The sequence below is a fragment of the Heptranchias perlo genome, chromosome 4 (assembly GCF_035084215.1).
Source record: "Heptranchias perlo isolate sHepPer1 chromosome 4, sHepPer1.hap1, whole genome shotgun sequence".
NCBI lineage: Eukaryota > Metazoa > Chordata > Chondrichthyes > Hexanchiformes > Hexanchidae > Heptranchias > Heptranchias perlo.
The window spans coordinates 59283203-59297824 of NC_090328.1; the positions used below are offsets into that span (position 1 = coordinate 59283203).

Below are 14622 nucleotides of genomic sequence, written 5' to 3' on the forward strand. Positions count from 1 at the left end.
TAGAGTCTATTATAAAAGATGTGATAACAGAACACTTGAAGGGCATTAAAGGGATTGGACAAAGTCAGCATGGGTTTATGAAAGGGAAATCATGCTTAACAAATCTACTGGAGTTTTTTGAGGATGTAACTAGTAGAATAGATAAGGGATAACCAGTGGATGTGGTGTATTTGGATTTTCAGAAGGCTTTTGATAAGGTCCCACACAAGAGGTTAGTGTGCAAAATTAAAGCACATGGATTGGGGGGAATATACTGGCATGGATTGAGAATTGGTTGACAAACAGGAAACAGAGAGTAGGAATAAACGGGTCTTTTTCCAGGTGGCAGGCAGTGACTAGTGGGGTACCGCAGGGATCAGTGCTTGGGCCCCAGCTATTCACAATATATATCAATGATTTGGATGAGGGAACAAAATGTAACATTTCCAAGTTTGCAGACGACACAAAGCTGGGGTGGAATGCGAGCTGTGAGGAGGATGCAAAGAGGCTCCAATGTAATTTAGACAACTTGGGTGAGTGGGCAAGAACATGGCAGATGCAGTAAAATGTGGATAAATGTGAGGTTATCCAGTTTGGTTGTAAAAACAGAAAGGCAGATTATTATCTGAATGGTGATAGATTGGGAAAAGGGGAGGTACAATGAGACCTGGGTGTCCTTGTACACCAGTTGCTGAAAGCGAGCATTCAGGTGCAGCAAGCAGTTAGGAAGGCGAATAGTATGTTGGCCTTCATTGCAAGAGGATTTGAGTACAGAAGCAGTGATGTCTTACTGCAGTTATGATGTGGAGATGCCGGTGATGGACTGGGGTTGACAATTGTAAACAATTTTACAACACCAAGTTATAGTCCAGCAATTTTATTTTAAATTCACAAGCTTTCGGAGGCTTCCTCCTTCGTCAGAGGAAGCCTCCGAAAGCTTGTGAATTTAAAATAAAATTGCTGGACTATAACTTGGTGTTGTAAAATTGATTACAATTACTGCAGTTATACAGGGCCTTGGTGAAACCACATCTGGAGGTATTGTGTGCAGTTTTTGTCTCCTTATCTGAGGAAGCATGTTCTTGCCATGGAGGGATTGCAACAAAGGTTTACCAGACTAATTCCTGGGATGGCAAGACTGACATATGAGGAGAGATTGGGTCGACTAGGCCTATGTTCACTAGATTTTAGAAGAATGAGAGGTGATCTCATCGAAACATATAAAATTCTAACAGGACTAGACAGACTAGATGCAAGGAGGATGTTCCCGATGGCTGGGGAGTCCAGAACCATGGGTCACAGTTTCAGGATACGGGGTATGCCATTTAGAACCGAGATGAGGAGAAATTTCTTCACTCAAAGGGTGGTGAACCTGTGGAATTCTCTGCCACAGAAGGCAGTGGAGGCCAAGTCATTCGATGTATTCAAGAAGGAGACAGATATATTTCTTAATGCTAAAGGGATCAAGGGATATGGGGAAAAAGCAGGAACAGGGTACTGAGTTAGACGATCAGCCATGATCATTTTGAATGGCGCTGCAGGCCCGAAGGGCCTACTCTTGCTCCTATTTTCTATGTTTCTATGATGCGTTCATTCTGCGCCAAACCAACATTCCAGACCTCTTCCAAACAGGAGACAGACTTAAGGGCTGGAGACAAGGGATACCTCCTGCAAATATGGCTTATGACACCTGTGAGGAACCCCACCGATGAGGCACAAGAGTGATTCAACCAGAGCCACATGACCACCAGGTGTGTCACTGAACAAGCCATTCGCATGTTGAAGATACGCTTCAGTTGCCTGGATAGGTCTGGAGGCGCACTTCAGTACTCGCCAGCAAGGGTCTCCAGAATTATCATAGTGTCCTGCGTCCTGCACAACAACTCACAGCAGAGGTTTACAGGTGGAGGAGGATGAAGGCGGGAAAGTAGAGTTGAGGTAGAAGATCAGCCAAGATCTTATTCAATGGTGGAGCAGGCTCGAGGGGCCATATGGCCTACTCCTGTTCCTATTTCTTATGTTCCTAGGTTGGCGACAACATTGAAGAAGAGAAGTATAAGGAGGAGGAGGTGGAAGATGAAGATGGGGCACCCATCGCCAGACCAACCATGCAAATTGCTGCCTGGAATGTCACGGATGCCCTCATCGCTCACAGGTTCTCATAATAAGTGTCACAGTAAAGACATTGAGATACGCAGACCGCATGACACAACCACCACCACCACCAATCACCCTCCCCCACCACCTCCCTTTGCATAAAACAATCCTTCAACCATTTACACACCCATTGCACAACCGCTCAATGGGTACCGTCATGTATCGGCATTCATCATGAAGCAAATGAAAGGGCAACTTAACTCTCGGGACGTAATAATGGCCAAGACGTGGAATTGGGGCTAATCAATACATTTAATCTGCCAATATAAAAAAAAGGAAACTTCACAACAAAACATTTCTTCAAACACCCTTGTGCATACCCTTGGTGAACTACAATTGCTTAAACTGATGCTTCCTATTGCTTCAATGTGGTGCATCCCCAGTGGTCACAGCAGAGGTAGTGAATGTCTACTCAGATCCCTGCCCTGACTGTTGAGACGCTTTTGGCCTACGAATTCTGGGTTTCGGAGCCCGTGAGGGCCCCGCCAAAGAATACTCCACCTGCACCTGCGCAGGGCCGATTCGGTCATCGGGAGAGGAGGCCGCACTTCAGGTACTGGATGTGGCCAGGCGGGGGGCAACGGGTGAGAAGAGCGAGCGTTTTGAGTGGAGTTCCTACTACCATGTTCTCTTTCGCCATCATCCCTCTCCCGGGCCAGCACCACATCACTCCCACCACTTTGCTGGACAACAGCTTGGTAAACACATGCGCCAACTTGTAATGCCATAGATAAATTATCTGTCATCCTGTTTAAGGCGGCAGACATGCTGACTTCTAAAGTATGCATGTCCATGGTCATGGCCTGCATAGACTCATTTGCGAGCCTTGCCTGAAGCTCATGAAGGCTGACACTCTCTCCATGACAAACATTCTCACAATTACCTGCAAAATCAATCCACTCATGTTAGAGTTGGACTCCTCCATCCTTTCCGTTATTGTGGACAGTGTGCATGGCACACAAAGATGCAGCTGTACCTCAATCATTCTCATTCACAATGATGGTCCCCACGATTCAGCATCTGTGTCCAGCTGAGCAGAGCTTCGAGAGGAGTGCGCCCCCCGACACGGACTCTCCACAGCTGCCCCTGCCACTAGTGTTGGCTCGTGCTCACTTGTGAGTGGTGAATCACCAGGTGACAACCCAACTACAACAACAACAACTTGGATTTAAATAGCACCTTTAATGTAGTAAAACATCCCACGGCGTTTCACAGGAGCGTTAGCGAACAAAATTTGACACCGAACCACGTAAGGAGATATTAGGATAGGTGACCAAAAGCTTGGTCAGAGGTAGGTTTTAAGGAGCATCTTAAAGGAGGAGAGAAAGATGGAGAGGTTTAAGGAGGGAATTCCAGAGCTTAGGGCCTAAACTGCTGAAGGCACGGCAGCCAATTGTCGAGCGATTAAAATAGGGGATGCGCAAGAGGCAGGAATCGGAGGAACACAGAGATCTCAGAGGGTTGTAAGGCTGGAGGAGGTTACAGAGATAGGGAGGGGCAAGGCCATGGAGGGATTTGAAAACAAGGATGAGAATATTAAAATCAAGGCGTTCCAGATCAGGAACCAATGTAGGTCAGTGAGCACGGGGTGATGGGAGAACAGGATTTGGTGCAAGTTAGCTTACAAGCAACAGAATTTTGGATGAGCTCAAATTTATGGAGGGTGGAAGATGGGAGGCCAGCCAGGAGAGCATGGGATAGTCAAATCTAGAGGTAACAAAGGCATGGATGAGCTGAGACAGGGGCGGAGACGGGCGATGTCATGTTGGTGGAAGTAGGCGATCTTGGTGATGGCCCGGATATGTGGTCAGAAGCTCATCTCGGTCAAATGGGACGCCAAGGTTGCGAACGGTCTGGTTCAGCCTCAGACAGTGGCCAGGGAGAGGGATGGAGTCGATGACTAGGGAATGGAGTTTGCAGCGGGGACAATGGTTTCGGTCTTCCCAATATTTAGTTGGAAGAAATTTTTGCTCATCCAGTACTAGATGTCGGACAAGCAGTGTGACAAATAAGAGACAGTGGAGGGGTCTGGCTAACATGACCTACCAAAGTACGTGTAACTACGCTGGTGCATAGCTGCATGTCCTGTGATGGTGCACCTCAGAAGGAATTAGGTCCTTTGAGGAATCAACGGCTTCCATCTCACCACATTCTTCTTGTGTGCATGAAGGCCCTAGAAGACACCAGAAAGTGATGTGAATTAGTCATTGGCAAAGTAACAATCTTTTTAATTACCATACTGAGATCTGTCAGAGTTCAGCGATTGATGAAATAAAGTCATCGTGTGTGTGAAAAATGTTAAAGTTCTGTCACCAGGCATCTGCGGGTTCCCAGTCTCTCTATCTCCGATGGATAAGGATGAATCTGTTCCACTTATCATAGAATCATAGAAAGATTACAGCACGGAAGGAGGCCATTCGGCCCATTGTGTCGGCGCTCCATGGCCTTCTCCTCTTCATCTGTCTGCTGGACTATTTGTGGTGGTCCACCTCCAGTCCTCGTCCTCTCCCTTGCATTTTGCACTCTCTTCTCCTACAAGGTGCGACAGAACAGACCTGAGTGACTGAAGGTGCAGTATTCACCCAATGGATGCAGTGCACTGGGTGAGGCTGACTATCATACACATGCATCAGAGGGTGACTATCAGACAGATGCATCACATTGCATCAGGTTTGATGTGAGTTGCAGTGCTGGGTGGATAAATGGGGAGATGAGCAAGTGGATAGAAAGTGAAGGATGGTTGATGCTAAAACTTAAGCGGGTGTGAGGGGTGATGTGATGGAGTAAGCTTGCCCACACAGAGTGAGAAGGGGTGTTGTGCAACAGAGGATCTGGGTGAATCAGCAAATGTACTCACTTTCCCTGACCTGGTTAGGCCATTAAAATGCTTCCTGCATTGCAGCCACGACCTGGGCACCGTGCTTCTGCTGCTAACCTCTTCTGCCACCAACAGCCACGCCTTCTTCGTGGCAGAAGCAGGTTTCTTTCTCCCATCGGTTAGGTAGATGACCTCCCTCCTGGTTCTCACAGCACCCAGCAGTACTTCAAGCCATACATCTGAGAACTTGGGTGCTGCCTTTGCTCTATGTGATTCCATACCTCCACTTCCTCCTTTCTGCTCCAAAATCCATTGGCTGTTTAAATAGTGGCCTTCAGATCACGTCAACCGAGTGCGCATTACGCCTGCAGCGCAGCTTGGAGACGCAAAACCTGTAAGTAAAATGAAGTGCCTTCAATTGAATTGCGAGCGCAGATTCCCATGAGCTCACTTTACTTCCAGGTTTCCCACCCGAAAATCTACCCACTCGCTGAGTTCCTGGCTCCAGGTAAGAATCATACCTGGAGACTCGGAGGCGAAGTGAGTAAGCTGAAGGTAAAGGCCTCTATTTCTGAACATTATACGCTGCGCATTAATGAGGGGTTTGTTGCGCATGCGCGTTGTAGGGCGGGCGCAGTGCCAATCGTCACTCCGCTCATTTAATTCTCAAAATTGATGGATTCCAGATATTAAAGGTCCTTTGAAAGGTCTTGTAGTACCGGGAGGGTCGCCCTGAATAATGTTACCACGTCCTTGTCCGATCATCCTCCCGTGACATTGAAGCAAGGAGCCGATCCCTATACCGCCGGGCCGGGCCGCCACGTCCAATGATCTCTGTGAACCTGAGCCTCCCCGGCTTCCGTCGACAGCTGACAGGTCACGTGATTCCGGGACAGAAGCGCAAAACCGACCGGGAGGAAGAATCCGGGGAGTGAAGGGGAGTGAGGAACAGTGAGTGACGGACCGGGAGTGAGGAACAGTGAGTGACGGACCGGGAGTGAGGAACAGTGAGTGACGGACCGGGAGTGAGGAACAGTGAGTGACGGACCGGGAGTGAGGAACAGTGAGTGACGGACGGACCGGGAGTGAGGAACAGTGAGTGACGGACGGACCGGGAGTGAGGAACAGTGAGTGACGGACGGACCGGGAGTGAGGAACAGTCGGACCGCCGAGTGACAGCCGGCGGACAGGATGGCCGCGATCGTCAAAGAAACCCAGAGGTAGAAGCAAATGCAAGTGGCAGATTAGAACAGATTCTGTTCTTTTGCAAAAGCTCTGCCCCTTTACAGATTTCAAAACTGCTCTGGGTGTTTCTCACTTGTTTTTTTTAATTCATGAATCATACAAGCACAGAAGGAGGCTATTCGGCCCATCGTGCCTGTGGCGGCTCTCTGAAATTTATCCAAAAAATATTTAAATTGAATAAGAAGCTAGTTAAAACATTTGATTTTTTTTTCAATATGGTACTTGTTTAAAGGACAAAATGAAAATATTTTTTTATTAAAAAAGCTTTTAAACATCACCAACTTGCATTTATATAGCACCCTTTAATGTAGAAAAAATCCCAAAGTGCTTCACAGGAGTGTAATCAGACAAAAATTGCACCCTAAACTAACTATTAAGAGGGATAACCAAAAGCATGGTGAAAGAGGTGGGTTTTAAGGAGGGCCTTAAAGGAAGAGAGGGAAGTGAAGAGACAGAGAGGATTCCAGATCATGGGGCTTAGGTGCCTGAAGGTATCACTGCCAGTGGGGGAATAGAAGGGGGATGGACAAAATGTCAGAGTCAGAGGAGGGAAGTGTTTGGTTGAGGGGGAGGCTGTAGGACTGGAGGAGGTTACAGAGATAGAGTGGAATGTGGCTATGAAAGAATTTAAACACGAGGATGAGAATTTTAAAGTATTGCCTTTTTGCTGTCTGAAAGAGCTGTTGTTAATTATCTCATGGTGTGGGATATGGGAAAATTTGGTATGCTACCTAATTTAATGAGCATCTAGCCTGACACTCCTCTAACCAGAAAAATTAAATTCTATCTCTGGTGTGGTATGCCATGAATTTGTAAACTTTTTGTAATAGTGAAATAAATCCCTTGCTAGTGTTGGATACAGTGGCTGATACAAGAGTATTATTGTATCTATCCTTTTACAACTGTCAAAGAATTTAGAGAGTAAGATTAAATACTTGGACTCCAGATCCCAGGCTCACTTATTTTTAATTATTGGACTGCCAGTTAAACTAATTAAGTAGCCCTGAAGCAGTAGATTTGGACAGATGTTCACTGCTACTTAACTACCATTTATATAGCATCTTATGTCCTCAGGATCTCCCAAGTGCTTCATGCCAATGACTCAATTTTTGAATTGCAGTACTGTTGTTATGTGAACAAACATGACAGTCAATTTGCATACAGGGAGGTCCACAAACAGCAAATGAATAACCAGATATTAGTGTTGGTTGAGGGAGGAATGTTGGGCAGGACACTGGGAGAATTTTGCGAACAACAAAGATGTTTTACATCCATCTGAGCATGCAGCTGGGACTTCAGTTTAATGAGTTATCAAAAGATGGCATCTCTGAAAATGCAGTATTCCCTCAAACTTTGACAGCACAGCATTCGCTTAACACTGAACTGAAGTCTTAGTCTCGATTATGTGCTCAAATTTGCCTTTAAAATTATATAGAAACGGAATAAAGTTACTCATCTGACTCATTTTCTCTTTGAACAGCATCAAGCAAGCTGTAGTGTTGATCAATGGAATTGACACTAGTAAATTTCCACGACTGCTGCCTCGCATTCTTCAGAAGCTTCACTTGAAGGTACTTGATGGAAAACATAGCAGTCATGTTTATTGTATATTTCATATACGATAACAGCTTATTTAATGAGACAACTAAATTATATTGCAGTTGTGATGTGTAGTGTCATGTTGTGAGAAATATTGGATCCCGTTATGCTTTTGTGTGCTGCCTAGCTAAATTTAGGGAGCATATATTAATCCTGCCCAGCATAATGGATATTTTTAATAGGAAGCCCTGATTTTGTGGGTTTGTTTAAAGCCTTATTTTGGTTTGGGTGGAAGAAGTTAACTTTGTAGGAGCATTCTTGGAACTTAATGAGCTACCACTCACCACTAACTGTTTTTATAATTTACTGGTATCTTAAAATTCCTTTTTAATTGTCTTTTTACAGTGCTGATTAGAACCTCTTGCATTGGTACGGTACTAATCAATTATTGTTTTAGGATGAACATTCATTTAACGAAGAAGAGAAAGAAAAACTTCAAGCAGCACTTTCTCTGGAAAAACAAGACCTCCGCTTGGTTCTCGAAACTGTATCTTTTATCCTGGAACAGGTAAAATAATGGGAAATCACATTACATTTTGGACGAACATGTTCCTTTTCTTGGTTTTGATCAATATCGTTCAAAGACTTGTTAAGAGCTTTACACTGATCAGTATTGCATTTTATAAAAGATGTGGCACTATAATAGAAGTTCTTTGAGGTTTAACAAGAGAGATCTAACTCATTTACTTAGAGATATAATACATGTTTATATTGGTAGAGTTTGGTTTGTGTAAATTGTGAGTATACATTGAACTGGTTAGTGTAAAATAGTTCAGGTGAGGCACAATTTTAGGCATCTGAAATTCTCTAGAATCGGACAGTAACATTTCAGACAGTTTTCTAACAAGTGGTTGGAGAATTGTCTGGTGCCTAGCAATTAATGTTCTCTTGTAAAGTTTAGGAGTTTAACTATCAACAACTTTCTCTGATTAGGGTTTGGCTATGTAAACTTGTCACCTCCTGCAATCTGGCCACTGGGTTCCCACAAATCACTGTGCTTTCTGAAAAGCATGTCATTTCATGTCTTTTTTTTCCTCAGTAACTGAAATTACTATTATCCAAAGGGTTTAAACAAAAAAAAAGTTTAAAAAGTGCACATTCACAGTAATATAATGAAATGTATGCATCTAATGCTTTTTATAAAAGTTTTTGCTTGAAGACTTCAGTCTCTCCCAAAAAATTGGGCTTGTTGTTGATATTTTTGCCCTGACCCATGACATTGTGTGAGCTGGAAGCTGATCTTCAATAATTATGAAAAACAAGAGGGCAAATTTCAACAGCTTTATTCAAGTTTAATTTATGTTGAGTCTTTTTTCAACCTGTGCCTGTGCAAGGGAAAAAAATGTTACATACCTATTGTAGCTTTTGTTTTGTCTTCTATAAATTTCAGAAGATGTATTCAGATGAGATACGGTGGGAGAGTCTTTGTTCATGCTGATTCTCAATTTTCAAAAAATAAAAAAACATCAGTTGAATTTTGAAGCAAATTATCTCCACCAGTGTTTTTGTTGGCATAAAAGGCCAATGCTAAAGCTGAGACTGAGATTCTAATTTCTGATATGTATGAAAAAGGGACAAACACAAATGAATAGAAATGCAGTTTATTTTCATATTCTAATTTATTTTTTAAAAGTTGAGTTTTGAAAGCAAACAAAACTTCTATGAGGGAAAGAGGAAGGGAAATTCAAAAGAGGAGGGGAGAGAGAAGGTATGAAGTAGAGAGAAGGGGTATAGAGGTGGGGAGAGGATATAGGAATGAGAAGGCAGGAGGGTTTAGGGAAGGGAGAGGGATGGAGGGCTCAAAACAGAATGAGGATGGAGGGGAGATTATATGGGAGGACAGAGGGGAGGGAGGGTGGGGAGGGAAGAAGGTTATATGAAGTGAGAGTATGTCGGGGGGAGAGGTTGGGAGGATATGGGGAGGAGAGGAATAAAAAATGAGAATTTGTTAGCTTCAAAATTCAACTGGCACATTTTTGAAAATTGAACTTTTAGCATGGGAACAAGACTCACTCTGGTTAATGTAAAAAAAAACACATGTACGGCCTCTCTGTTTATAAAGGAAACACTTAATATAAATGTTACCTTTTTGGTGTTTCTTCAAATAATTTTGAAAAGCTTTAGGGCTGAAACTGCCAGAAACTAGAGAAAAATATTCCATCAGTACAACTTACTGAACAGTACCAGTACATCCTGGGAATTGTCTGTGTCCATGCTCAGACTGCACAATCCAGATTCAGTTCACAGCATCACAGCTGTGGCCAAAAATATCAAATCCAAGCCCAGGATTTTGGGAAACCTGAGGTGTTTAGGTAAAAATTATAATGAAAGCATTAGAAGACACAATTCAGTGGATAAATTTCATCATGTCAATGTGAAATATGTATTTTTTTTGTTTAGACCTGTATTTAGGATATTAGATATTTCAGTTGCTGAGATAAAAAGGCAGATGAAAAAAAAATTCAGATAACATTTTGTCTGATTTGTGGGAACCTGGTGCCCAGATTGCACTGAAGGCTGAGTTTACATAGGGGGGGGAAATGCATTATAAATGTTGAATTGATAATGGGAGAAAGTTAACAAAGTGTGACAAAAACTTGACAGCAGGAAGTCATGTTGCGCAGATACGAAGCGTGCGCAGATGTAAAATTTTAATATATAGATATATGGCGTTTGATCACATACACAGAGTGCCCACCTTACCTCTGTGATCTCTGTTGGTCAACTGAGATTACGTATCGTTCTCTGGCAATGCCATTGTTCCCAAGCCGGAAACCTCACCTTAAATGTCTTGATACTTGCTGTAGATGCATTTGTCACCGTTAGCTTTGTTGTCTAGACTTAGAGTTGATGTAACCATTTTGCTTGCTTCAGAGTGAAGGGATAACTTGAGACAAATGAAAAGCTGAAGCACCAAAAACTTAGAAAATCAGATCTCTGCTGAAATAGAAAATCAAGACAATGGCTCTATTTTAGCACCCGCTATCGGGTGCGTTTCCCGCGGGGGGGGGCTCCGAAAATCGGAGAATCCCGGCGCAGGACCGGAGCCCGACCCGAACCCGCGCACTTCCGGGTTCCCCGCTGACGCGCCGGCGTGCGCGCGCAGCCCCCGCTGGTGGGAATCCCGCAGGCAATTAAAGCCAGCGGGATGCCACTTGACAGTATTAAGTTAGGTATTTCAGGTCATTAACTGACCTGATTAAGGGACTATGTGGGATTTTAGAACAAAATGGGACTGTTTCCCACACTGGGGGAAACACTCCCAGGTCAAATGGACGTGTTGCAGCTGTCAGCCTGTGGCAGCTGCAAAGGTCCATTTGACAGGTGGGGAGACGCTCACCCATTGCAGGAGGCCACTCTGTCACTTGGGACAAAGTTTGGCCTCCACCACCCTCCTCCTGACAGTCAAAGTCACCAACCTGCACGCTTACCCAGGGGTCCGGAGACATGTACCTACCTTGCGGACCCCCTCAGATGTACACCTTGCAGACGGGGGCCGCCGTAGCTGCAGTCATGACCCCCTCGAAGGGCAAACAGCATCACCAGCCTCGCCATCCACGCCGTCCACCTCTGACACGTGGAGCTCCACGACAGAGTGCTGTGACACATCCACCTGTACAGCAGGAGGGAGGGCTACCGCAGAGAGAGATGCGTCGCAGAGGGCACTACCCTCGCCACAGGGTCCACAGACCGAGGTTCAGCCTCCTGGACCTCTCTGAGCAGCAGTGCACACGGAGGCTCAGAGTCACTCGGCATGTAGCCGTGGACATTTTTTTTTTTATTCGTTCACGGGATGTGGGCGTCGCTGGCAAGGCCGGCATTTATTGCCCATCCCTAATTGCCCTCGAGAAGGTGGTGGTGAGCCGCCGCCTTGAACCGCTGCAGTCCGTGTGGTGACGGTTCTCCCACAGTGCTGTTGGGAAGGGAGTTCCAGGATTTTGACCCAGCGACAATGAAGGAACGGCGATATATTTCCAAGTCGGAATGGTGTGTGACTTGGAGGGGAACGTGCAGGTGGTGTTGTTCCCATGCGCCTGCAGCTCTTGTCCTTCTAGGTGGTAGAGGTCGCGGGTTTGGGAGGTGCTGTCGAAGAAGCGTTGGCGAGTTGCTGCAGTGCATCCTGTGGATGGTGCACACTGCAGCCACAGTGCGCCGGTGGTGAAGGGAGTGAATGTTTAGGGTGGTGGATGGGGTGCCAATCAAGCGGGCTGCTTTATCTTGGATGGTGTCGAGCTTCTTGAGTGTTGTTGGAGCTGCACTCATCCAGGCAAGTGGAGAGTATTCCATCACACTCCTGACTTGTGCATTGTAGATGGTGGAAAGGCTTTGGGGAGTCAGGAGGTGAGTCACTCGCCGCAGAATACCCAGCCTCTGACCTGCTCTCGTAGCCACAGTATTTATATGGCTGGTCCAGTTAAGTTTCTGGTCAATGGTGACGCCCAGGATGTTGATGGTGGGGGATTCGGCGATGGTAATGCCGTTGAATGTCAAGGGGAGGTGGTTAGACACTCTCTTGTTGGAGATGGTCATTGCCTGGCACTTATCTGGCACGAATGTTACTTGCCACTTATGAGCCCAAGCCTGGATGTTGTCCAGGTCTTGCTGCATGCAGGCTCGGACTGCTTCATTATCTGAGGGGTTGCGAATGGAACTGAACACTGTGCAATCATCAGCGAACATCCCCATTTCTGACCTTATGATGGAGGGAAGGTCATTGATGAAGCAGCTGAAGATGGTTGGGCCTAGGACACTGCCCTGAGGAACTCCTGCAGCAATGCCCTGGGGCTGAGATGATTGGCCTCCAACAACCACTACCATCTTCCTTTGTGTGGAGATGCCGGTGATGGACCTTGGTTAACAATTGTAAACAATTTTACAACACCAAGTTATAGTCCATCCCCACACCTCCACTACTCGCCTTTAAACAGCCACCCAACCTCAAACAAACCATCGTTCGCAGCAAATTACCCAGCCTTCAGGAGAACAGCGTCCACGACACCACACAACCCTGCCACGGTAACCTCTGCAAGACATGCCAGATCATCGACACAGATACCACCATCACACGAGAGGACACCACCCACCAGGTGCACGGTTCATACTCCTGTGACTCGGCCAACGTTGTCTACCTCATACGTTGCAGGAAAGGATGCCCCAGAGCATGGTACATTGGCGAGACCATGCAGATGCTGCGACAACAGATGAACGGACACCGCGCAACAATCGCCAAACAGGAGGGTTCCCTCCCAGTCGGGGAACACTTCAGCAGTCAAGGACATTCAGCCACCAACCTTCGGGTAAACATACTCCAAGGCGGCCTTCGAGACACACGACAACGCAAAATCGTCGAGCAGAAATTAATAGCCAAGTTCCGCACCCATGAGGACGGCCTCAACCGGGATCTTGGGTTCATGTCACACTACACGTAACCCCACCAGCGAACAAATGTTATCTGTTTTTAATATAACGGGTCATTGACTGTCTTCGTTCTGTCTCTCTCTTTTTTTGGGGGGTTGTATATTCAGTGGCCTTTTAGATGACACCTTTCTGTCTGCTCACTGTGATTGCCTTGGCAACGGGCAGTAATCACCAGGCTTTGTTATGTGATCTTAAAATGCGAAGGATTCGAAATTGTCATTTCATTTCCACACCGCCTGAGGAAGGGGAAAGCCCCCGAAAGCTTGTGGGATTAAAAATAAAATCGTTGGACTATAACTTGGTGTTGTAAAATTGTTTACAAATCTTCCTTTGTGCTAGGTATGACTCCAGCCACTGGAGAGTTTTCCCCCTGATTCCCATTGACTTCAATTTTACTAGGGCTCCTTGGTGCCACACTCGGTCAAATGCTGCCTTGATGTCAAGGGCAGTCACTCTCTCCTCACCTCTGGAATTCAGCTCTTTTGTCCATGTTTGGACCAAGGCTGTAATGAGGTCTGGAGCCGAGTGGTCCTGGCGGAACCCAAACTGAGCATCGGTGAGCAGGTTATTGGTGAGTAAGTGCCGCTTGATAGCAGTATCGACGACACCTTCCATCACTTTGCTGATGATTGAGAGTAGACTATGGGGCGGTAATTGGCCAGATTAGATTTGTCCTGCTTTTTGTGGACAGGACATACCTGGGCAATTTTCCACATTGTCGGGTAGATGCCAGTGTTGTAGCTGTACTGGAACAGCTTGGCTAGAGGCGCAGCTAGTTCTGGAGCACAAGTCTTCAGCACTACAGCCGGGATGTTGTCGGGGCCCATAGCCTTTGCTGTATCCAGTGCACTCAGCCGTTTCTTGATACCACGTGGAGTGAATCGAATTGGGTGAAGACTGGCTTCTGTGATGGTGGGGATATCGGGAGGAGGCTGAGATGGATCATCCACTTGGCACATCTGGCTGAAGATGGTTGAAAACGCTTCAGCCTTGTCTTTTGCACTCACGTGCTGGACTCCGCCATCATTGAGAATGGGGATGTTTGCAGAGCCTCCTCCTCCCGTTAGTTGTTTAATTGTCCACCACCATTCATGACTGGATGTGGCAGGACTTCAGAGCTTTGATCTGATCCGTTGGTTGTGGAATCGCTTAGCTCTGTCTATAGCATGTTGCTTCCGCTGTTTAGCATGCATGTAGTCCTGAGTTGTAGCTTCACCAGGTTGGCACCTCATTTTTAGGTACGCCTGGTGCTGCTCCTGGCATGCTCTTCTACACTCCTCATTGAACCAGGGTTGATCCCCTGGCTTGTTGGTAATGGTAGAGTGAGGAATATGCCGGGCCATGAGGTTACAGATTGTGCTGGAATACAATTCTGCTGCTGATGGCCCACAGCGCCTCATGGATGC

General features: G+C 45.9%; 1 protein-coding gene and 1 long non-coding RNA gene across 7 annotated transcripts in view; one reads left to right on the top strand and one right to left on the bottom strand.

Moving 5' to 3' along the window:
- Positions 1-2369: 2369 nt before the first annotated feature.
- On the bottom strand, positions 2370-6383 carry LOC137320962 (uncharacterized). Of its 3 annotated transcripts, none has more exons than XR_010962686.1 (3): positions 5701-6348; positions 4994-5346; positions 2370-4668 (listed from the first exon to the last, which is right to left on the bottom strand). It is a non-coding gene; the product is annotated as an uncharacterized lncRNA (long non-coding RNA). The 3 variants fall into 3 exon arrangements; XR_010962685.1 differs by having other exon boundaries at positions 5674-6348; XR_010962684.1 differs by having other exon boundaries at positions 4994-6383.
- Positions 5830-14622, top strand: part of commd10 (COMM domain containing 10) — a 94604-nt gene continuing 85811 nt past the window's right edge. For 2 of the 4 annotated variants that reach the window (XR_010962683.1, XM_067982992.1), the window contains exons 1-3: positions 5830-6174; positions 7680-7770; positions 8196-8306. Coding sequence is in view for 3 of the 4 variants with exons in the window: in XM_067982992.1 (XP_067839093.1) it covers positions 6146-6174; positions 7680-7770; positions 8196-8306 (231 nt within the window). In the remaining variant the exon portion in view is untranslated. The remainder of the gene's footprint in view (positions 6175-7679; positions 7771-8195; positions 8307-14622) is intronic. The other 2 variants (XM_067982993.1, XM_067982991.1) reach the window with 2 other exon arrangements.